Below are 23,826 nucleotides of genomic sequence, written 5' to 3'. Positions count from 1 at the left end.
ACTGATTAATTCCCCTAGTAATCTTTCTAACTTCAGCCCAAACCAATCTTCGATCCTTCTCCTTTGGATGACCATAAATGAAAGTCACATAAGTAGGCACATCCATAACCGAGGACAACACACTAGTATGGATTTTGCTTGGTGTAGAATAGAGAATATTCACTGTGACCTCCTCCACTTACCATAACATCAGACCACCACCAATTCCCAATGGATCAACAATCCATTCCTCTGTGAATCCACACCTTCTTAATTTTCGAAACACATGAGCCTTCTGCTTTGTCTCCATAAGGAAAACAATTTGGGGTTTATTTTTAAAACATTCATCTTTAAGATTCTTAACTATCAAGGGAACCCCAAGACCCTGACAGTTCCAAGATAAGATTTTCATTGTGCACCAGTAGCCGATCCCATCTGGCTACTGGCGTTTTAAGATGAAGACGCCATTGTAATTTCCTGATTTAATTTGTTGGAATTAAACCAGCTAAGGGGAAAATAAAGTTCATGCTGACCTGATGCCCAATTGGAAGGAGTAGACTCAACCGGCCCACCATGCTTTCGGATCTGTCATTTTAAAGCACAAAAACTTTTCCGTATTCCCTTTTTCTTTAATGCCGAAGATGGTTGTGTCACTGGAATTGTAGTGTTGTCTTCATTGAAGCTCAGCATTCGACGTCTCTTATTTTTTTCTGTTCATTCGTCCTCATCAGCAGGTCGTTTTAGATTAATTCCTTTAAGCCCAATTGTTACAGCCAACATTGGGTAAAGCCCAAAATAAGGTACAATGGCCTTATTAACATTCTCAGTCTCAGATGGCATCTCTACGATATAAGGGCCTGCACATGTTAGGCTTTTGTCTATATTTAATTTTTGAGACGAAGCAGGGGAGTAATTAGGTTCAACGTAATAGGTTTGGGCTGTCTCATTTGTGGGCTCAAGAATTTCCATAGTTGGAGTCTCACAGTCCAAATCACATCCCGTCAACTAAACCTCCTTATACCAACAGAAGTTGGTCCGAGTAATAAGCGGCTCGGTTTCACTTAAGCAAGGTCTCGAGTTCGAGCCTTGTGTATGCAGAAAATTCTCATTATGAGACTCACCCACCATGCCAGGTGCACGACGCGGGTCGAATCCGGATGTAGTCAAGGTAAAGCTTCAGTGAATTGGGTGGGTTATAAAAAAAAAAAAAAAACTACACCTCCTTATGACTCTTCTACTGTACTTGTGTACCCGTAAAGTCTGCCCCCTCATTACTCTTTTTAATTACTGGATCACAATCAATCATTCCGTTCATTACTGCTTCATTATGATCATTAATCTTGATTCCACCAGATCTGCCCAGACCATCGTAACGTTTTCCATGATGGAAATTACCATTTTTGAAGCTATTCTTTGATGCTAGAGGTTGCTGCAATTTTCGACCGCCGTATGGTTCTTTTCCTTTAGACCTGCTTACACCTACTTGTCCTTATGAACAACCAGCACCTCATCAATGGTTTTGACATGCAGTGTGCTCATCCAACTCCCAAATTTGATCCCTTCATCATTATCCTCATCCTCACTACCATTAGTCACTTTACAGCTTCTACCATCATGACCAATACGGCCACATCCATAACAAAAGTTTTGAAGCCATTTATATCGAACTGTGATCCAGCTAGGTTCTTTTCCCGGCCTGGGCATCCAAAAGCCAGAGATTAAAGGTTCAGCTATCACTAGAAAAAAAAATGTTGTTTGGAGATGCACGATAAACTATCTCTATCTCTAACTAGTGAAAAATTTATTTCTAAACAAGTTGAAACAGATTTAAAAATGAATATAACGGTGTCTCAAAAAAGGGCATCGCTAAATAATTAGAGATGAATTTTTTAAGCCATCACTGATTAGAGATAGATTTTGTCTGTCTCTAAATAAAAAATACCGTCTCTAATTTTCATGAAAAATTCGCTGCTATAAAATTCTATAAAAATTATATAAAATGATAGAGACAGAATAAAAAAGTTTTTAAATTCGTCTCTAAAAAATAAAAACTAAATTATTTATGTCTCTATTACCATGTTATTGCCACATCACTTAACACTTCACCATCCACATGTGTACCTACACATGCTAACTCACCTACCCATGCGTGGGTCAACTAATGCCATATCATGCATTATATTGCCATTTCATGTCATGTTAGTTGCTACCACCTGCACATCACATATTTGTTACAACATATAATGAGATCAAGATTTGATCCTTGACTTTCCACATTTCAAGCCTTAAATCCTCCTTCTTTGCTAGTTAAACTCAAATACAACTACAATTATTATACACAAAATTAAATATATGTTACTTAACTACATGCACATATAAAAATATTATATTATTAAAAATATGTACATATATTTTATTTTATTTTCCATTGTTAATATGGTAAAATTATTTATATGACTATTTTATTATATTTTTAATAAAATATTATTTTTGTTAGGAAAATGAACTTAAAATGAAACAAATTTTTAATATAAAAATATTATTTTTTAAATGAAAAATAATTAAGTATATAATTTATTTAAAAATATGTATTATTTTAACTTGTATTATGTATTTTTTTTATTTTTATCTTCTCCATATTATTCTCAAAAATTAATAAATAAATAATTAAATTTTTATCTTCTCCTAAAATGATTAAATGTTTCCCATTATTTTCTCAGAAATAAATTTTATTCACAATTTTTTCAATTATTTTAATAAAAAATAATTATGACCATATAAATTTTTTTAATTATTATTTTGAATTTTTTTAATTTTTTGCTAAATACTAATAAATTTTAAAATAATAAATATTTACATTAAATATTTAATTTAAATATATTTATATGAATTTTTGTATTTTAAAATTATTTTCAATAAAATTATTTTTTGTCAAATTTATTTATTACGGAACAAAATTAAAATTGAAAATCTTATAAATATGTTATATATATAAATACATAATTATATTTATCATAAATTAAATATTATTATATTTATATAATTTTAAGTTATACTATATATTAATAAAATAATTTATTTTCTTATATATTTCAAAATTTATATAAAATTGCATTATTCATATATATATATATATAATTAGCATAGGAATGATATTTTGCATTAAAAATAATTAATTATAATTGTACAAATATTATTTATAGTCATTTCAAATATATTTTTATTAATTCTTCTTAATATTGAATTTCATAGATGTTTTGAAGTTTTGATTTTATTTTCTTATTTTAACATGTTGTAAAATATTGTTAGTGACTTCTTTCAAGATAATTTTGTTATTTGATAAAAAATTATTAATAATTAAGAAAGTACTAAAGAAAAATATGAATAACACAAAAGAGATAAAACATTCAATTAATTATGGTTATAGAATAAATTAATGAATACTAAATAGGAATTTAGAAAATAAGAATGGTTAAACTTAGAGAAAGAGGGAAAGAAGAAGAGAAAAATTTAAATGACATGTAAAGTATTTTCAAACACTATAAATTCTAAAGATAAATATTTTTGAACAAAAACATCAAATTTTTGTTGTTTGCATTGAATGGGAAGTTCACTAAATAATGATGAAATTTCTTCTACATCTTTTAAAGTTAATTTTCATTATAATATATTTCAAACATGTATTAGAACAATTGATAATCTAAAAATTTAAAATATAATTCTGTCTCTAAATTTGTCTCTATTTTGAATTAGAGACATTGGGAAATAAAATTAATTTCATCTCTAATATATTTATTTTAGTTGTTCTAATTCCGTCTCTAAATTAATAAAAATAAAATTATGAAATTTTAAAGAAATATAGAAAGGGAATTAGATATGGTTAAATTTTTGTCTCTAAATACAAAAAAAAAAAATAAGTCTCATATTCAGTCTCTAAATTTTAAAAAAAATATATAATTAATATTAGAGATGGATTTGGAGACGGCTAGTTTAGAGATGAAATTTATTCATCTCTAAACTTATTTCTAACATTTTAATTTTTTTAAAAAATTAATTTTTTAATGAATAATGACAGAAGTATTTTGTGATACTTCTTTTAGAGACATATATGTCGTTTCCAAATATGTCTCTATATTTTAAAATATTTTTTAAAGTTAAATCTGTCTCTAAAAATATAATCATTCTCTATTTTTGTCTTTATTAGAGATAATAAATAGGTTGTCTCTAATTTTTGTTTCTATTTTAATATTTTTTTGTAGTGTATATTGATAAAAACTCGCACCCGAACAAAATTTCGCGTAAATTTCCTATTTTCTTCTGGGTTCTCATGCATAACAACTTCTCCCACTGCTTGACCAAGGGTAATGGCATTATCTCTATCCAAGGCTTCGAGAGGAAGACCGTGGAACTGAACCCACAAAGGAGCAGTACTGAAATCAACCTCTTTATACACTGTGTAATCGTCCCTTGAGAATTCCATAATAATCCTCTTCTTTATCAAATCTGATTAAGAAAGCATTTTTGTCAGTATCAATATCATGCACCGTCACCTCTTCATCAAGGTTCCAACCTTTGTTAATCATCGAAACAACGACAGGCTTATTGAGTTTTTCATCTGTCAAAATTTTTCCCACTAACGCTCCTCCTTTCTTCTCTCTCTCTCTCTCTCTCTCTCTCTCTCTCTCTCTCCAGATTCAGAACAACCTCCTATATTTTTTTTCTTACCCTGGCTGCTCTGTCCCACCTCCATACCTCCAAACTACTAACGCACACACCCACAGAACGTGCATACACTCACACGAACAAACCCTCACAACACTCAAACTCACAAGAAACCAAAAGTAAGGAAACAAAGTAAAGGATTTAGAACAGCTGCCGTTCAAATAACGACAGCGGAAAAGGGGTCACTCACAGGACCAAGACTCTCACAGGGCAGAGGGACCAAGACTCACAGTCTAGTAATAAAGGAAAAAAAAAAAAAACTTTGGTTGAAGGTTTAGCCGAACTTTATAAGGTAGAGTGAATTACGTTGGAGAAGAAAATTAAAACCATATAATGTATGTATTCTAGAGTAGCTAAAAAGGTTTATTGTGTTCTTATTTGGACATTTCATACTCATGATTCTTATTTTCCCTTCTACTCTTGCAGGAAAAAGTTTAATGTGCTAGAGAAAGGGGAAGCTTGGGTAGAAATTAAACTATCATTCAAGATGCTTGGAGAACGTATAAATGTGCAATTAAACAAAAATATTATACAAAGTATGCAATTATGATTGAAAGATTGAAAAGCTCTTCATTAGATGTGCCGGAGTCTCATTTTGGAAAAAAGATTGAAAGCTCTTGATATTTCTATTTTTGTTATTCATATTAATTTAAAGTTTTGAAAATTCCATTGACGTGAGATAAAATTTTTATTAAAATAAATAAAACCTGGACCAGATTTTTTAGTCTGACATGCATATAGATAAAGGGAAAAAAATATTCCATATGTCTGGCATTAATATTTGGATCAGATAAATCGATATTTTATTGTAATTTTAAATAGATTTCAAGAAATCCAATTTTTATAGTACAAGTTTGGATTTGGAAACGGAGGTCTCAATTTGTATCCTGTCCCACTTAGCTCCCCCATATTCATATCATCATATGCAACATAAATTCACAAATGTATCAAAGATGTCAATCGAGCTTAGGATTAAAGTGTTTATTTTTCAAATGTATCTATCAATGACTGCATAGAAGCTGCCTTGCAGAACCCAGAACTTTCAACACTAAGAGTGGAATAACAATTAATATTGTAGGATTTAATTGCAGGATTCAGTTTTTGTAATCCATATTGATATTTTTCCCTTTCCTTTTTTGCCCCTTTTCTGTTCTACGGAGGCACATTTCTCATAAAACGCATGATATTTTTTTTAGTAATAAATAACAGTGAATAACCAAAGGTTCTTTCAGTGTTTGAAAATCTTATTTAGTTGGATAAAAATAACCATTTTATTTTAAAAGACAAAACTAAGCTTCCACTTCCATTGTCTATCTCCATTCACTATTCAGAAGCTGGATATGGATCTATTTTGAATGATCAAAATTTAAAATTTTTTTCTTTCAACTTTCAATTAATAAATTTTATTTTTGAAAAGTTAGATATTTTTTACCAACAAGTGAATGTGATAGTTAAATAGATTATTTTTATTCTTCATTTTCCATTTACTAAAATAATAAAATACTAACTGTAGCCCAAACACTAACATCATATGAATAAGTTAAATTAAATTTGGACAATAAAGATTATAAGCATGAAATTCAATATGGCAAGGTCTCTCTTTCTCATCCTCAACCTACTTATCTCACAAAGAATCTCTCTTCACAAAACCTCTCAAGTGATATCAAACAATTTGATAAATTTTTTTATATAGCATTTGGATTCATTACTAGAAAAATTAAAATTAGTGACGCCTCTCCAATCTATTACTAATTATAGGTGTTAGTGATGGATGAAATCTATCACTAATTACATAAATTATTGACGAGCAATAAATGATGTCTCCACATTTTGATCAAATTTTATAAATTTAGTGACTAATTTAAGCCTGTTACTAATTTTCATCACTAAATCTTTATATTAACGGTAGATTAGTGATGGATATTTTAAATTAAAAAATTTATAAAATGTACCGAAATATTTACAAAAATAAAAAATTTATAATTTGCAAAGAGGGATTCACATGAAAAAATATTCAAAATTAACAAATTAAGTAATTACATAAATATTTTTCCCTCTTCTTATAAGTAAAATATATAATATAAAATGATATAGAAAAAATAAAAAACAATTTTTTTATTATGTAAATTTAAATATAAAAATAAAATTTTTAACATATGAAAATATTTTAATTATAACACATGATATAAAATTATATAAAAAATATTTATTTTCAAAATATACATTAATTGATATTAAATAATATATTTATTAACAAATAATATGTAATAACCAAAATATTTAAATTATATTAAAATTTATAACAATATAATTTAAATATTTTTTATTAATTTTAGAGTAAAATTAATAAGAGTAAATTGGTGGTTCGGTGGATTCTGTGAGTTTTTATTTATAAGTTCAAAACCTCTTGCTGTAAGAATTACGAAAGGGGATTTTAATTTTTTCTATCGCTTCAGGAAATTATTAAATTACCTAATTGAAGATAAAAATATTATTAGTTCTCATGCCAGATATTTCCTTCCCATTTGTTTTCTTCTTGCGGGCATTTGAAAAAAAAAAAGTTAGTGGCAAAGCAAGATTAATCCAAAAAAAAAAAAAAATCGACATCCTCCCTTTCTCTCTTACCTTTGTCTTCATCTTCCCTCCCCCATCGTCCATTTTGTCGTCGGCAAGTGTGCAGGGAGTAGCTTAGCTCGACGACGTTGCAGATTTCTATTTTGGGCATGGAGATTCATCTCCCTCTTCCCTGTTTCATGATGCTGCTCTAAGTATGTGTGAGGTTTGAGCTTCGATTCCCTTTCCTTCTTAATGCCAGATTCTTCTTCTCCTCTTTGGACTTGCCATTGCTGGTTTGATTGGGGGGGTTGTTGGTTCTTTCTCCCCTCTTCGGTTGCATTGGTAGCACCGAAATCCTCCTCTATCCTCTTTGTTGACATCATTCGTGGCTGGAATGTGGAGCTCATTCTCCTTTCTTCTTCCGTGGTTATCTTGTGTGGTATGTATGTGTGTGCTTGTGTGTGTATATAAGTTTTTATTACTTGTTTAGCTGAGTACGTGTTGTTTTTGTTGAATTTTATTGAGCTTAAATTTGATTATTGATGGATGTTGAGTTTCAAAAGTAGGAAAAATCTAAATATTGGTATTTGAAAATTATTGAGTAAGATTTGAGGGCTAGGAAGTTTGAGTGAATGGTTGTAAATTGATGCACTTAAGGTGTTCGATAAAATGGATGATAGAAGAATTTTTGGTTCAAAAGAGTGATTATGTGTAGGGGGGGTGTGTTGATGCTGTAGATTGGTGTTCCAAACAATATGAATTGAATGGTAACCTGGATATCGTATTGTCATTACAATGGCCGGTGATGCTAGTCATTCCTATCAGTTTATATGCAAAGGTCTATGTCTTAATAGTGCTGATAAAAAAATCTAAGATTTATAGTATAAATCATTTACAAATTCCTATCACACAAGATGCATTAGCAAGTGCGTGTCAGATTATGAGTTTCTTCTTCTTAGATCTAGAACTAGCTAACCATACAAATCTCATACCCATCATCGATGATAATAGTAGGATTATGGATATTGTATCTTCTTTCTAGATACCCTTAAGGATTACTTGCATAGTATAATGAAAGATATAAATCTATGTAATATAATATGTTCCCGTCTCACTTGATAAATCCAGCAACTCTTTATGCCTTTAACACTTTTGATTAAAGTTTAATTAGTTATATGTGTTAGAGAAGAGTTGGCAAGACAAGTTAAAATATAATCAAAATGTTTGGATGAGATTTGAGGACATAAGAGCTTATATTTATGGTTTGAATACTAATGCCCAGGAGGTGTTTGGTAAAATATCTATTGGAAGAAATTTTAAATTATTTTCTGTAATGAAAGTTAGAGTTGAGTTAGAGATCTTTGGAAAAGATAGTTTGGGTGGTAAATTCAGGACTAATTGTTGTGTGTGTGTATATATATATTTATCTTTAAGATACGTATGGAGCATTTGATGCAATGTTTCAGAAAGTTTGGAGTTAAAATTTCACCCTTTTTACTTGTCTAAATTATCTTAGATTGATTATTCTTGTTTATTTAATATAATAACTGTAATAACCTAATAATTTAAGTAGGATTAAAATTGATGATAAATAACCTTGATTGTATTTTTATTAATTTTTTGAACAAACATAATAAGAGGGAATATTGGTCGAGTGGAAATTGTACTAACAAGTAACAACTGATCCTCTGCCAGGTCCCAAGTTTGAATCTTAGTGCTCTGAAAGTGAGTTTTACTTTTAGTTTCAGCTCTGTGAAGTTACCATTATGCCTTTAACATACTTAGATTTGTGTTGCCTTCTCCTTGATTCATTTTGCTTTTTGCATCTATTGAGTGAGTGACAGAAGTCTTGATCCAGAAACTTTGTCCTCCATTGTTCCATCCGTTCTCCCTCCATCATTCACACTCCTTGCTGTCGCTGGTGACCGTGGGTGTGCCAGAATCCTCCTCTCCTCTCATATTTCCTCCCCTGTTTTTCCTCTGATTTGTGCAACAGCCTCTTTGTCTTGGTTCAACGTTGCCATCGCACTCGTGTTAGTGATCGTGGGTGCGTTGATTTCTTCCTCCATTTTCAGTCAGCCAGCTTTTCTCCATGCTTCTGGCAACGTGAATCTGAGGTGAGGATGTTCAAGTTCTTCTCCTCGTTGCTGATTCTGTGAGTGTGTGTTTTGGTAGTTGTGGCTGTGATTCTCTTCCTTTCTTGATGCTACCACTTATGAATGTGTACAGAGGATTTGAGCAAACTAAAATTAAGGCTTAAGAGAACGTTTCCATTAAATAATTTAGGTATGATTGTTTTAGATTGCTGTTGACAGAGATGAACATGGATTCAGTTCTTCTTTATGAGGCTGAGAAATCTTGGTTAATTGAAGTATTAATAAGGGAAATTGCTGGGAAAAAGTTTTTTTTAAAAAAAAGAAGAAGAAGAAGCAGCTTGATGATATAGTGCGAATGTTGATGCTCACATGGTGTTTGTTTTAAATGTGTGGAAGAGTTGGAATGGAGTAGTTAAATATGTTCTATGTATTAAAGACCAGAATTTAAATTTAATATTATGATTGGCTCTTATGCTAAATCATATTTTTCTATGAAATTGAATTTTGGAAAAACATACAAAGAACATGTTGATGCTTGAGAGTTGTATTGTTGGCAATGTATAAATTATGGTACTTGTGTGACTCGATTTTGGAAAGAGTGTAAGGCGTTTGATGAAACATGGGAGAGGGAAATTTTTTATTCAATTGATTACCTAAGTGTGGGCGATGAAGTTTTTATGTTGCAACTTAGGATTAAGAAGCTTGCTTATATATAGTTATTGGAAAGTGATATAGGATCTATGAAGTTCATTCAATTTATTTATTTATTTTTGACCTGTAGCTTATTTTATTCATTTAAAACTTCAAATATGTTAAATAAAATGCTATGGCTTCAAGTTATGATGTTGTGCAAAGGGCACATATGTAAATAAAAGAGTTTAGTAATGGTATTGTTTAGTTAAAGTGTGTGTTAGTGAATTATTATAAATTTGTGGGTTAGAAAGAAATGTGGAGGAAATGAATGTATTTGGATATAAAACTAAGAGATTAATGTTCAAAAGCAAGGGGAAAAACACTACAATAATTAAGTTCGTGAGCTATTATGAGTTTGACAAAATTTTAGGGGTTCAATTATCATTATATTGAAATGTTTTAGGAATAAACCTTGTTGTGAAGAGCGTTAAGATTAAATTACATTGTTGGGACTTGGGATTGCCTTACGTAAGTGGATAACATCCCAACTAGCTCATTTACACTTTTCTTTTTCTAAACATTGGTTGATTGTTTCTTTGTGTGTAATTTTATTGCTATGTTTTAATTCCAATGTATCAATTATTATTATCGGGAATGTTTTCATTATACTATTCAGTTTTTAAGAAGAGAGATGAGTATTAGTTGATTGAGCACTCTTATTTATTGGGTTTATTTATAATGATTATCCTCTAATTTGAGGAATGATTAATCAATCTAAATCATGCAAGGGAAAAATACCAACAAATTTATTTATGCAAATGCATGTCAGAAAGAAATGGTATTTTGATGATATATGGACTCATGCATGTCATGGTTAAATTCTGGCTAGCTTGTTATTTGGGAGCTTAGTACTCATAATTATTTGTGGGTTTTATGCCTGTGCTTGTTTTGTGGCTCTTGTCGCCCTTGTTTCGTGGCTTCTGGATGCGCTTAGTTATTTACCCTCATGGACTATGTGTCCACGCTTGTTAGTTATTTAACTTCGTGGAATGTGTTTTCACTTTTGTTGGTTATTTACCCTCGTGGACTGTGTCTACGCTTGTTTAGTTATTTACTTTTGTAGATCGTGTGTCCACGCTTATTATTTGTTCAAATCAAGTCCTGCTAAATAATATGTTTTGAAATTTATTGCCTTTAAATTGATTTTGTGAAATAGGCAGTTCTCTTTCATCATGTATGGATTTCCTATAGTCAGTTACATAACCCTTAATTGTTTAAAGTGGATTTTGTATCTTAGAAGTGGAACTTGATTGCGTATCATCATTATTCGAACATATATGGTAATATATTTATTTGTAATAATTTGATATATGAGATATGTGCTCCTGCTTTTCTAAGTGATTAAGTTTTCTAAACTCATAAATTGTCTTCTTAATATTCTTTTATTTTATTTTAATTAACTTAAAAAAGTGGGACATTATTCATTAGAAAAAATATTTTTGGCCTCAGATATTATAGATGAATCTATATATCTTGAGTTGATCATTGAGAAGCTTTGTTGTTGAACTGAAGTGGAAAAATTATTTTGAACAAATCTCAATTGGATGTAAATTTAAGCTTTGTATTTTTTTTAATATTAGTCTGTCCTAGGTGCTCCATGTAGACATAGGTAGCGTTTTTGTCTTCTCTAGTAATGTTTGTCTGTTGGTAAGGAGAGAAGCTTGTTTTGTTGGATTGTAGTTTCACTCTGTTATTCTAAATTTTGAAAAGTTTTATTTTTAGGAGAAGTTTTGCCAAACTTTTTATAGATTGTTATTTGTATGAAAAATATAAAAAAAATTATATTTCTATATAAAATGTGTTTATGGTTTAAATTTTGAAGTTTTTTGTAGTAAGGCTTACGGGATATGGGTTTTACATGCATATTCTGTGTTAGTTACACCTTATTTTTGGGGTGTGACAATAATGGTAATGTCTAATTTTATGGCTTGTTAAATGACTAAACATTATGACTAATGTATGGAAAGATAAAAGAATTGCTCGAATATAAAATATAAAGGGTTAAGTTGGAAAGAGATAGAAATATCCTTTGACCAAGGACCCTTACTCATTAAGCATAATGATAGTGACTGATTTTTAGCTCGAGGAAGGATTAATAGTTTGAATTCATGCATGGGAAAAATGATGATAAATTTATTTATGCTTGAACATGTTGAAAAGAGATGGTATCTTGATTTTACAAACTCATGCTTGCTTGATTTAAATTGTGTGATTGAATCAAAATGCTATTTGTTAATAGCAGTTTCATTAGCCCTTAGAGCAACATGCTTAAAGCCTTGCTAGCTTGGTAATTGCGGGCATCACACTCACGCTTATCATTTGTCACTAATACAAAATCGCATATACAGGATGCCTCATATAGGACGGTTTTATAGAAAATTGTCCTATATCCAGCAGGTGGACTATTGGGCGCGTTTTTTTAAAAATTTTAAAAACCATATAGGACCGTTGTATAAAGAACTGTCCTCTATATTGAAATTATAAAGGACAGTTCCAAGCTTAACTGTCTTGTATTTGATTCTGATTTTTGAATTTTTTTTAAAAAACATAAACTTATAAAGGTCGGTTGTCATATTTAACCGTCCTGTATGTGGTGGCTATAAAGGACGGTTTTCATTTCAACCGTCCTATATAAGCAACCCTATAACAGACCTGATGCTCTACTTCTATTCTTCGATAATTTTCGTTCTCGGCAAAACCAAAATCGCTTGCATTCATCATTACTCTCAGAAACCCAGAACCCCATCATCATTTTCGTCGGAAACCCAGAACCAAAACCCACTAATCCTTCGAGTTCATCTTTGTTTGGGCTGTGAGTTCCAAAACTTTGTGTTTGTCTTTAGTAGCAACTTTTTGGCTTCAATTCATTGTAAGCTCCTTCAACTTCTTGGGTGTGCTCTGTGTGTTTGTCTATGCTCGAATTAATTGGGCATTTTATCTCTTTACTACTCACTTCTGAATTTATTGGGACGATATTTGGGGAGAAAAAAGATTAGATTTATAGATTGAACGTTGGTGTGCATAAGATGTTCGATAAAATGTTTGAAAGGAGAAAATTTCAACGTTATTAGCTCAGATTAAACCGAGTTAGTTGGTCAAACAATTCTGCTTGAACTAGGCTTCATATTAAACCCAGAATCGCGGAGCTTGAAACTCAGAATTTTGCTTGTGCCTATGTATTATGTCTTCTCCCTTCCTCTCTCATGCTCATGCTGCAACTGCATTTAGTGTTCATTGTTTTTTCTTTTAATTTTTCTTGTGGGCAGCTTTAACTATTGCTTGTGGTTCCCTTTCAAGCTTTAATCCTTACTTCCATGTCCTGCTTAGCTTTAAGCTTTATAGGTACTTTAAGCTTTGTTTTGGTTTAATTTATGGATTAAATTTTGTGAACTTCATCTTGAATTTGCTTCTATGACTTTTTGTGAGCTTGATGTTGATTTTAAATTAAAAAAATAAAGCTTGTGAGCTTTAATGATTGAATTCTAGAAAGTGCATTCACATTTTTGTACCAAATCAAAGAACTTTGTAATAGAAAAAATTGCATATCACCAAAAACAATTGTCAGATGTAACTAAAAGTGTAGAATATGAAGAGAGGGTTAAATACCCGGGAAAGTCCTTATTTTATGCCGTTATGTTGCCGAATTTTTGTTTAAGAGTACTAACAACTAGTTAGCACTCTTAAACAAAAAAAAATATGGCCTTTAGACATACACTTTTAACCCATGGGCTTAGTTTTCCCATTTTACTCTTCTGAAACTATTCATCTTAATATTCTTTTATTCATATAGTATCATTTACTATCAATCTTTGTACTGCAGTTGTTCTAGAAAAGTATATGTGATAAATCACGTGAGAACATCTAGACCTCTCACACATGTTTTGCACTTCTGAATAAACATATAGTTTTGTGTGCTAAAACTCGCATGGTATCTTATTACTCTCTTGTGTGGTTTTGTACTTATGAATAAACATTCAGTTCTGCATGCTAAAACTTATGTGGTATCTCATTGCTCTCTCGTGTGGTTTTGCACTTATGAATAAACATTTAGTTCTGTGTGCTAAAACTCGTATGGCACCTCATTGCTCTCTCACATGTTTTTGCACTTATGAATATACTCATAAATCAGAGTGATAAAATTTGCGAGTGCACCATTAGCTCTCACATGTGAAATGGCTGGTAGAATGCCAAAGCCGTTCTATGTGATCGAAACTTGTGTAGAACCAGAAAGCTATCACATGTGAAATTGTAAGCACTAAAGCACAAACTCATCTGGTGCATTTTCACGCATGGAACTACATATGACTCAAGCAAGATTTTGCATGATCAAAAGATATAGATTTGTGAATCAATGATCATAGATGTGAACAATTTTAGCCTGGCTTGAGACTTTCTGACTCAACAAAGCAAAATGTGATTGTACAATAAGTGATAAATCACGCATGGCTACCATCAGTTTCATGTGTGGTTTAATTTTTCACTTTGACACAATGCAATGAAGCATAAATGCTAAAACTTGCATGGACAGCAAAGACTTTCCCACGTGGTTTTCCATGCAGAATCAAAGCTTAAGGCATCACATAACAAAAGTGCTTAATCACGCGTGAATCATTTCTTCACACTTACGTGATCTAGCAGTCAGTGTGCCTAACATGCAAAAACTCATGAGTAACCTGCAGAATCACGTGTGATTTTGCTTCTCACACTACAAACAGCTTCTATGAAATTCAACATGTAAGAAAGACATTGTTTGCAAGCTTTAACACACTTATGAATCTTAATACATATAAATGAGACATATGATGCATTCATTTAATGATTATGAAAAGTGATTAAGCTCTCTAAGTTTTTACATTGAATTTAAGAGAATTTAAATAACTTATCCGAAACTTCTTCATCTTCTCTTGATTCTTCATACTCTTGAGGTTATTTTCATCCATGATTCTTTATATCTGTACACACAATAAATACCTCTTCTCTTGATTTTGTAATCATCAAAAGACATTATCCAACAATATCTATACTTGTTGGTTATTTATTCTTATGGACTATGTGTCCAAGCTTGCGGGTTTTCTTGCCTTCATGGATTGTGTGTTCATGTTTGTTGATTAATTGCCCTCATAGATTTTGTATCCATGCTTGTTAATCATTCTGATTAAATCCCACCAAAGAATGAGATTTGGAACTTATTGTTAAATTTTTTCTTGTATAGCAAACTATTCTTTTTACCATGCATGAATTTTTATATTTAGCTACATAATTCAATAGTGTTTAAAGTAGATGTTGAAGTTTTAAAGTGGAACTTGAACTTTTAATCCTTCTTATTTGAATTCATACGTTCATGATTTATGCATTTACATGAATATCTATCCATGGGCTATGTGCTTACATTATTTAAATCGTTTAATTTATTAAGTTTTTTGTTGACTCATTTATGTTTCTTTCCATTTTTTACTTCAACTGTAAATTGGGGTGTTATTTACTTGAAAGTTTTTTTTCCCTTAGATATTTTGACTGATGTTGTACCTACCACTGGTTATTGAGGGGTATTGGTATTGTTTATGAGTTAAGAGATTGTCAATGAAGCTTCTTTTGATATAAATCATTGTAATTATTAATTATGTTTTGTAATCTTACTTTAGGGGCTTTACATAGGCTATAGTTAGCATCCTAGTTTGTTTACCTAAGTTGTTAGTCTATTGATTGGAGTTGAGCTCTTGGTTATTGTTTTGTCTAAAAATGTTATTATAAAATTTTTAGAAGGCCCTATTTTTAGGAGAGGTTATGCCAAAATTTTTACAAAATTATTAAATCTTTTATTGTATGACTTGCATAGAAAGTGGATTGATCCTAGTTCAAATGCGTTCATGATTGAAAATGTTTTATTTCTTAAGTTAAGGCTTACAAGATATGGGCTTTTGTGCATCTATTTTGTGCCAATCACACCCTATTTTCAAGGGATAACAAATAAATATTAAATTATATATTTATATGTTTTAATGTATGTATTTATGTGTTTTTGTGAGAGAGAGAGAGAGAGAGAGAGAGAGAAACTTTATATTATCAATATATTTAAGTAATAACATGTTAAATATATAAAAAATACATTAAGTTAAATATATGTGTTCAATTAAGTAATATATATTAAATTTTGTATATTAATAATGAAAAATCTTTATAATTCAACTGGTAAAAGGTACATAGGAAAGGGAATGAATACGAATTTGTCCATCACTAATTTCATTTTTTCTAATAGTGATTGATAGATTTAGATTTAAATTAAATTTAAGATTTAAAATCTCAAATTAAAAATCCATGTATTTAAATTTTTTCGTTAATTTCAAATTCAAAGACAGTGAAATAGGGAGATGTGAAGTGAAAATGCAAAGAGATGAGAGTTAGGGTAACTAGCATTTTAAATAGCTAGGGTGTATGGGGGATTTGAAATTATAATAAAATGTATATTTGGATTTGAGATGTTGTAGATGAGATCTCTTTTGTAAACACCACCAATTAATCATGGCCATCCATTCTTTCCCATAGACATAGGAAGAAATTATCCACGTGAAAATCATGGCCGTTCATTAGTTCCCATCTTATCCAATGGTTGATGCTGCCAGTTATTTAAATTCTAAACTATATCATTTTGACAGGGCCAATATAAACAGTAAGTACGAGAAGATATGATATTCTGCTTTTTTGGATGGACAAAACCTGATCTTCATCATTAGGACAAATCTAAACAGTGTGTGAAAAATAAGAACTGGGATTATAAGTTTAGTTTCATTTATTAAGCTATCATGTTGAATGTATATATCTACTCTGATAATCGTCAACAATTTCGTTACAACAGGAGAGGCTTATAATGCTGTAGATATTCAGATTGCAATATACAAACACAAATTCGACAATTATGAGTACATTAAACACCCCCCAAGAAGAAAATTGTTTAAACATATATATATATATATATATATTTAGTTTTTTTTTCCTCTTTTTAATGTGCCGTTATGATAACCGTCCAAGACATTACAATCACAAGTGTTAGATAACTTGATCCACTTAATTAAGGTTTCAAAAATCAAACAGTTTAAGTTACTAATATATTCCATCCCTCTTTTCCCTTCCCGTTGATTAATCAGGAGCGATAGAATGATTGACCCTTTACACACACCATCCTAACCTTGCCACTGAATTATTCCTAAGTGGAATTCCATCTCTTTTATATTTACAAAGAAACCAATTATTTCAGCAATTATTGTAGCATAAAGCTAAAACTTTTGGCTGCGATTTCCCCCAATTTACTAAAAGATACTCTGCAAAAAGCAATTATTATAGCAAAGAGAATGAGATTTTGATTTGCAATTGTTATAGCAAAGAGAAAAAGACTTTGATCTCCTCACAACTTTGCTAACATATACTGAACAACAAACACAAGAACTTGAACATTTAACAAGAAGGAAAAAGATAATAAAGAAAATTTTAGATAAAAGAGAAAATTTGAAACAAACATTGTAGATATAGCTTCTATCAATAATGATTTCTTACCCTTCTCCTTCCTATCTTTGGCAGATCATCCACCAAACTTGCAAGCCTTCGAGGTTTACCACTAAATACTACAACCCAGAACATTGTTGATCCGAATAAAGCCCCACATACATACCCTAGTATGACAGGTTTCCATCCAAATTCAAATCTAACTTCAAAACTTGAATTTTGTAGTGATGGTTGTCTTTTAACATTAGGGATGCATGAAATCATTAGTTGAAAGCCACGCAATTTTTTGTTTCCTTTGAAAGAATCATTTGTGAAAGTCTCAAACTGTTGGCCCCTAGGAATGCAGCCTTCAAGTCGGTTATGTGAAAGGTTTAAAATAGATAAGAAGTTGAGATTAGTCAACTCTATTGGGATTTTTCCAATAAGATTGTTTGATGACAAGTCCAACCATTCCAAATTTTTCAAATTTCCCATTGAGTTTGGAATTGCACCAATAAGCCTATTATGTGAAAAATTGAGCCCCGTCAATGCACTAAACTCTCCAATAGATATGGGAATCTCTCCCTCAAACATGTTATTTGATAGATCAATGCATGTGAAAATAATCAAGATCTTTTCTATATGAAAGTCCCATAATCCTTTAAAGGTTAAGTCAACGGAGTCTTGATATGTGCCAAAAACTGGAGATTGATAACCCATATATTCTAAACTAGTTTCTCCCTTGAGATTTTTCATAGCATCAAAATATTTGAAATAAGTTGTAGGCAAAGAACCATGAAAGTAGTTGTTGGATATATCAAAAACTCTCAAGTTAGTGAAGGTATAGTTGGCTTTGTTGTTTACATGAGGGATAGAACCATGTAAGTTATTCTCCCTAAGAACGAGCACTTGCAATTCCTTAAGGTCTTGAACCCAATAGGGAAATGTATCATGAATACCATTTTTACCAAGATCTAAAAATTTTAAGTCTGCACAATAGACCAAAGATTGAGGCAACAAACCATGTAGAAGATTACCATTAAGATTTAGGGTCCTTAGCTTGCTTCCCTCCTCAAATGTTTCTGGTATGGTGCCATGAAAGCTATTGTTTTGGAAATCCAACACATGAAGAGAAGCAAGGCTAGAGCTTCCAATACAATGCGGAATGTTGCCACTGAAATTGTTGTGGGACAAGTTGAGAACTTCAAGTGAGCTAGCATTGCAAATTGAATAAGTGAGCTCTCCTTGAAGTGAGTTGGAACTCAAGTCAATGAAACACATACTTTTCCAAGAGAAGTGATGCAATTGCACTCTTCCTGTGATAAAGTCATGAGAAAGGTTGAAAGATAGAGTTAGTTATGAGGAAAAGAATTACATATATAATCCCTCCCTAAAATTTCACTTGCCCCTTAAAAATTTCACTTGCCCCCACCTGAAAATACATAATTTAACATCAAATTTTCAAATCTAAAACACATATATTTGAAAATATAATTTTTATTATACTGATTATAAAAGATATATTGTTTCTTTAGTAACTAATTTAATAAATTTTATTTTATATTAATTTAATACATACTTATAATTATTTTTTCATGAGATAATAATATTAATTATTAATTTATCTTTTGGGTCATCACTGATGTATTGGAGGATAAGTCTAACAAGAAGATATCTTTGAGACTCTACATAGAAGAGGGTGTATGAGAAATCAACTACTGGTCAATTTTTTTTTTTGGTTAAAATTACTGGTCAATTTTAAGACATTACATATATCAAAATTACCTATGTCTTTGCGTATAAAACCTGGACAAAAAATAAAAAATAAATTGAAGGATAACAACTTCTGCATAAGAGGATTAACTTAAAAAAAAAAGATAATAAGGACATGTCTTGACTTATTTTATTTGTTAAATGTAGTTTAAGTGTAAGCGTTTGAATTGAATATTGACATTGACTATGATTTGTTTTCATATTAGTATGTTTAAAAATAAATAAAATGCTAATTGCGTGTTAATGTCGAAATTGAAAGGAATATGTCCCACTTAAATGGCATGTTCCCAAAGATGAAATTAGTAAACATTTCAATATTAGTAAACAATATGAAATTATGAATGAAATGATGAAATAAAAAATATTATTTTAGATATACTCATTTCAAAAAAGAGATTTAAAGAAAAAGAAAACATAAATATAATTAAATATATACCTGTAAATGAGTTACCATCCAAATCTAAATATAATTCTTTTAATGATATATATAATAAATAAGAAAATGCGTAATTCCAAACTTGTCTGTATTTTAATGTAAAATTAATATTAAACTTACACCATCTTACAAAAATTATCAAATGTTATTAACTCTGGTATCATATATAATAAATATCACAGTTCTTAATCATTTGTTATTTTGGGCTTGTAATTACTAGCTAGCTATACAAATGAAACATTAAAGACTTCAAGTAAAGGAAATTGATGGCACATGTTTTTTGGCAAATTACCATTTAAATAATTCATGCACAGATTAATCCCTCTCAAAGAAGGCATCTTAGCTTCCAAATAAAGGAAGCAATTCCACCTATAAGTAAAAATATAAAATATTTGTTTGTTGACTAGAAATCTCCTGAATTCATTTTGTAATTAGTTTTTGTTAATAGAGGCTTAAAATTAATAGAAAATAAAATATTTTTTGCTGGAAAGAAATTTAGATGGGACTCTTTCAATATATCAATTACCAATTGTACATTAAAATTTCTTTTTAAAAAAGAGATATGGTGAAATAGATTATGAAATTAATTTTTCCTTGTCTAAACAGAACAATCAAATTATTTATAGTTCGCACTAAAGTGATTTGATATTTACAAGGCTCTAACTTTAAACTTTAAGGATGAATTCATGGTATTAGAAAAGACAAATTTTTAGTTTCTATCCAAGGGATTAAAACACTTTCAGTTATGAATTTTGTAGAAAATATAGAATAGGAAAAATGAATTTTCCTAATGTAAAAACTCAAAGTTGTTGGTTAAGAAAAATGGATTGTATTATACATATCAAGTATACTATAACTTTTATTCTTAAATAAATTTCAGTTAAAAATCATGCAAGCAATATAGAAAAGCATAAATAATAAATGAAAAGTTGGTGAAGAATAAAATTAAAGGATGGGTAGATTGAGCATACCTGAAAAGGAGTTGCATGATAGATCTAATTCTTCCAACAATGTGGCATTGCCAATTGATATTGGAAGACTTCCATTCAAATTGTTTTTTGATAAAACCACACTGCTTAAAGCAGCAATGTTAAAGAGAGATGATGGAATTTTGCCTGTTTCAATTTAAAAGTGAACAATTTACATTAAAGTAGGGTAATAGTTACAAGACTCTAAATCATATTTAACCGTAAATTTATCTAGGTGTCATGAAAAGCACAAATAATAATAATAATAATAATAATATAATAATAATAATAATAATAATAGAATGAGACAAGAAAGCTAGATGAAATCATTTTAATTGATGGCCATTTTCTAGGAGTCAAAAAATTAATCTAACAATAGTAAATAGAATAAAAACAAACACACATATTTGAAAATTGGATTTATCATAAAGATTACCAACGTGCCTTGCGCCAATTATATGTCTTTGTGCATAATGTTTCTTTTTTTATTATTTACTATTATTTACGGTATCTTATCAATTTATAGTTTTAGTAAATAATACTTTTCTCCTTTTTATGAGATACTTATTCTATTATATTGGTTGGTATAACATTATAGTAACAATAAATAATAAAAAGTCAATCTTTTATATATAATCAACACTATTCATTATATTATATGGGGAAAATCACATCCAAAGAACTAAAAAGAAAGTTATTTATAGACAAGGACCAACAACAAGTCTCATCTAAAAAACAATAAATCTATATTTCCATTTTAATAACAATCCATTTCATATTAGTCCTTATATATAAATAATTGTCTTCTTAGGTCCTTGGATGTGATTCTCCCCATTATATATGAGGTGACATTGGGTAATAATATTTGTAAACAATATTACTAGGTACTATCTATGTATCTTCGATTTTCCTATTGGTAAGGAATTAAATAATTCATAAAAACTACACAATAAATGTGTTGGGCCACATATAAATAGTTTAATAGCAAAATTAAAAGCCAATCCTATTATATTGTTAGAGAATATGCATATTAAAACAATATTTCAGTATTCATGCATATGCAACAATATATCATGGATATAATTAAAATGAAAACGTTCCATTTAATTAAAAAAATTTATATATATAACATTTCAAGTTTTTTCCCATAAAATGTCAATTTTGAATTAGTTGAATTTCCACCATCACTTGGTATATATGCTCTATATGTAAATAGTAATTTTTTTAGGAGAGATATTAAGAAAATTTCCGGTATAATTTTGGAATTAGTTGAATTTCCATTATCACTTGGTATATACTATTGAAGCCATGCATCGGTGGATAATTTTGGCCATTAAATTACTTTTATGCACATAAAATGGCTCAAGTTTTGGAAGCCCAAAAACACATTTATTTAGGAGACTTTCAGATAAATAATTTGATCCAAAAAACAAACTAGCTAGTAAATAGTGATGATATAATCTCTCCTTCAATTATTAGAAACATGGTACGTTGGTAAAAAAATCTTTCAGTTTTTTCTTTTACATGCCATATGTAAGAGACGAATTTATATTTTCTACAACAGCATTGAGGACTTGCTCATGTTGAGAAATAACACTAATACACCCAATTGGTAGGACCAATAACCATAGAGTACATTTGTTCTCATGTATGGGATGTGAGTATGTGTTTTCATGTGTGATGGATGGATTGTCTATATTTATATACACGCTCGTGTATATAGAGAAAAACTTACCTTCAAAAAGAAAATTCAGGGAAAATGAAAGAGAAAAGCATATCAAACCCGATTGGTTCTGTCTGTCATTTCCATCATTATATCAAAACAAATAGGGATATTATAAAAAATTCAAATTATGTCTTTTATGATCTTTTTTTTTTTCGCTTTGAGAAATGTTCTTTTTGTGTGTTCTAAAGAGTTGGTCAACATAAGAAAAAGGAGTAGCAAAATAAAATGGGCAACTCTGCACTTAATGTGCCTAACTATGTGTCAACAGATTAAATGAATGAAATGATGAACATAGAAAATTAATGAAATGAGAAAAATGCAAATCTCATTTCAAATTTACCTGTAAATGAGTTGTTGTCCAAATATAACCCTTTTAAAGATGTGCAGTTACTTATTGATTTTGGAATGCTTCCCTCTAAATAATTATCATCAAGAGCCAAGATTTCCAGCGTAGGGAGTTGATGACACATTTCTTCAGGCAAACTTCCATTTAAATTATTCCTTTCAAGGTTAACCAATCTCAAAGAAGGCATGTTCCATAAAAGTGAAGGAATTTCACCTGAAAAAATATAAATATTTAATTCATTTGATGGTCAAGACAAATTTTATACTTATGGTGTGAAAATATCTTCAAGTGAAACTTTTGGAGGCATTATAGAATAAGCACTATGCTTATCATCCTCAAAAAGCAGGATAAATAACACACAAAATTTTGTTGAAAGCATAAAATTAAGGGATGGGTGGATTAAAGGGAGCTTGTAGTTAGAAGCTCTCACAATACTCTTTAACACTAATAGATATAGGTGTCATAAAAAGAATAAAAATAAGATATCATAAAAGAATGAAATGTGAAAAAGCTTTATGAAATCATGTTAATTCACATGAATTATTTCAAGAGTTAAAAAAATATGATGTGAATGTATTAGAAATAATACAATTATAGATATTAAAAATAATCCAAAGCACACCTGACAAATTGTTACAAGGCATATTCAACAAGTTAAGTGAAGATAATAAGTATGAAATTGTTGCTGAAACCACTCCTGAAAATTTTTTACCCCCAACTTAACTTGTAAATGATATATATTTTTTTGTTATTTTCTCTCCTATTAATTTTAACTATATATTTTCTCTCTCCTCATCATTCTTTATTTATTTAACTTCTTGTTCATTAATTATCCTATTTTCTTATCCCAAAATTTTTAATTTCAAATTAAGTAATTATTATATGAAAAAATTTAATTTGAAAAGTATTATTTAATTTCACATAGCACAAATTTTGAAGTAAACATATAGCATAGATCCTTTCTATATCCAAATGACTTATAATGATGCATTTTATTTATTTGCTGAGTAATAGGAATATCTCCTTTATGTATTCTGTTATTAAATTCATAGAGT

At 29.8% G+C, this 23,826-nt stretch overlaps 2 protein-coding genes across 4 annotated transcripts; one reads left to right on the top strand and one right to left on the bottom strand.

Moving 5' to 3' along the window:
- The first annotated feature begins 7,375 nt into the window (after nucleotides 1-7,375).
- LOC129285526 (uncharacterized) lies at nucleotides 7,376-16,896 on the top strand. 3 transcript variants are annotated; one of them, XM_054921262.1, is made up of 3 exons: nucleotides 7,376-7,696; nucleotides 9,116-9,374; nucleotides 16,700-16,896. In XM_054921262.1, the coding sequence occupies exons 1-3, from the start codon at nucleotides 7,510-7,512 to the stop codon at nucleotides 16,731-16,733; spliced, it is 480 nt and encodes a 159-aa protein (XP_054777237.1). In that variant the 5' UTR covers nucleotides 7,376-7,509; the 3' UTR covers nucleotides 16,734-16,896. The 3 variants fall into 3 exon arrangements, 1 of the variants encoding a protein (XP_054777237.1); XR_008587235.1 differs by lacking the exon at nucleotides 9,116-9,374; XR_008587234.1 differs by lacking the exon at nucleotides 16,700-16,896 and having other exon boundaries at nucleotides 9,102-11,235.
- Nucleotides 16,897-17,445: 549 nt separating this feature from the next.
- LOC129286440 (receptor-like protein 36) lies at nucleotides 17,446-22,958 on the bottom strand. Its single transcript, XM_054922402.1, has 4 exons — nucleotides 22,766-22,958; nucleotides 20,703-20,846; nucleotides 17,595-18,838; nucleotides 17,446-17,466 (listed from the first exon to the last, which is right to left on the bottom strand). The coding sequence occupies exons 1-4, from the start codon at nucleotides 22,956-22,958 to the stop codon at nucleotides 17,446-17,448; spliced, it is 1,602 nt and encodes a 533-aa protein (XP_054778377.1).
- Between the last annotated feature and the right edge of the window lie 868 nt (nucleotides 22,959-23,826).

This window comes from Prosopis cineraria, unplaced genomic scaffold, assembly GCF_029017545.1.
Source record: "Prosopis cineraria cultivar Desert tree isolate PC_DT_omini unplaced genomic scaffold, ASM2901754v1 PC11, whole genome shotgun sequence".
NCBI classification, from domain to species: Eukaryota; Viridiplantae; Streptophyta; class Magnoliopsida; order Fabales; family Fabaceae; genus Prosopis; species Prosopis cineraria.
This window is presented reverse-complemented; position numbering and strand designations above follow the sequence as displayed.

What these genes read in the sequence shown, in the direction of transcription:
- LOC129286440 (XM_054922402.1), bottom strand. Translation starts at nt 22,958, where the DNA reads ATGCCTTCTTTGAGATTGGTTAACCTTGAAAGGAATAATTTAAATGGA. An exon ending in GGACAACAACTCATTTACAG is followed by an intron (nt 20,847 to 22,765) that starts GTAAATTTGAAA and finishes AAATTGAAACAG; the next exon opens with GCAAAATTCCATCATCTCTC. An exon ending in ATCATGCAACTCCTTTTCAG is followed by an intron (nt 18,839 to 20,702) that starts GTATGCTCAATC and finishes ACTTTATCACAG; the next exon opens with GAAGAGTGCAATTGCATCAC.
- LOC129285526 (XM_054921262.1), top strand. Translation starts at nt 7,510, where the DNA reads ATGCCAGATTCTTCTTCTCCTCTTTGGACTTGCCATTGCTGGTTTGAT. An exon ending in TTCCGTGGTTATCTTGTGTG is followed by an intron (nt 7,697 to 9,115) that starts GTATGTATGTGT and finishes GTCTTGATCCAG; the next exon opens with AAACTTTGTCCTCCATTGTT. An exon ending in TCTGGCAACGTGAATCTGAG is followed by an intron (nt 9,375 to 16,699) that starts GTGAGGATGTTC and finishes TCATTTTGACAG; the next exon opens with GGCCAATATAAACAGTAAGT.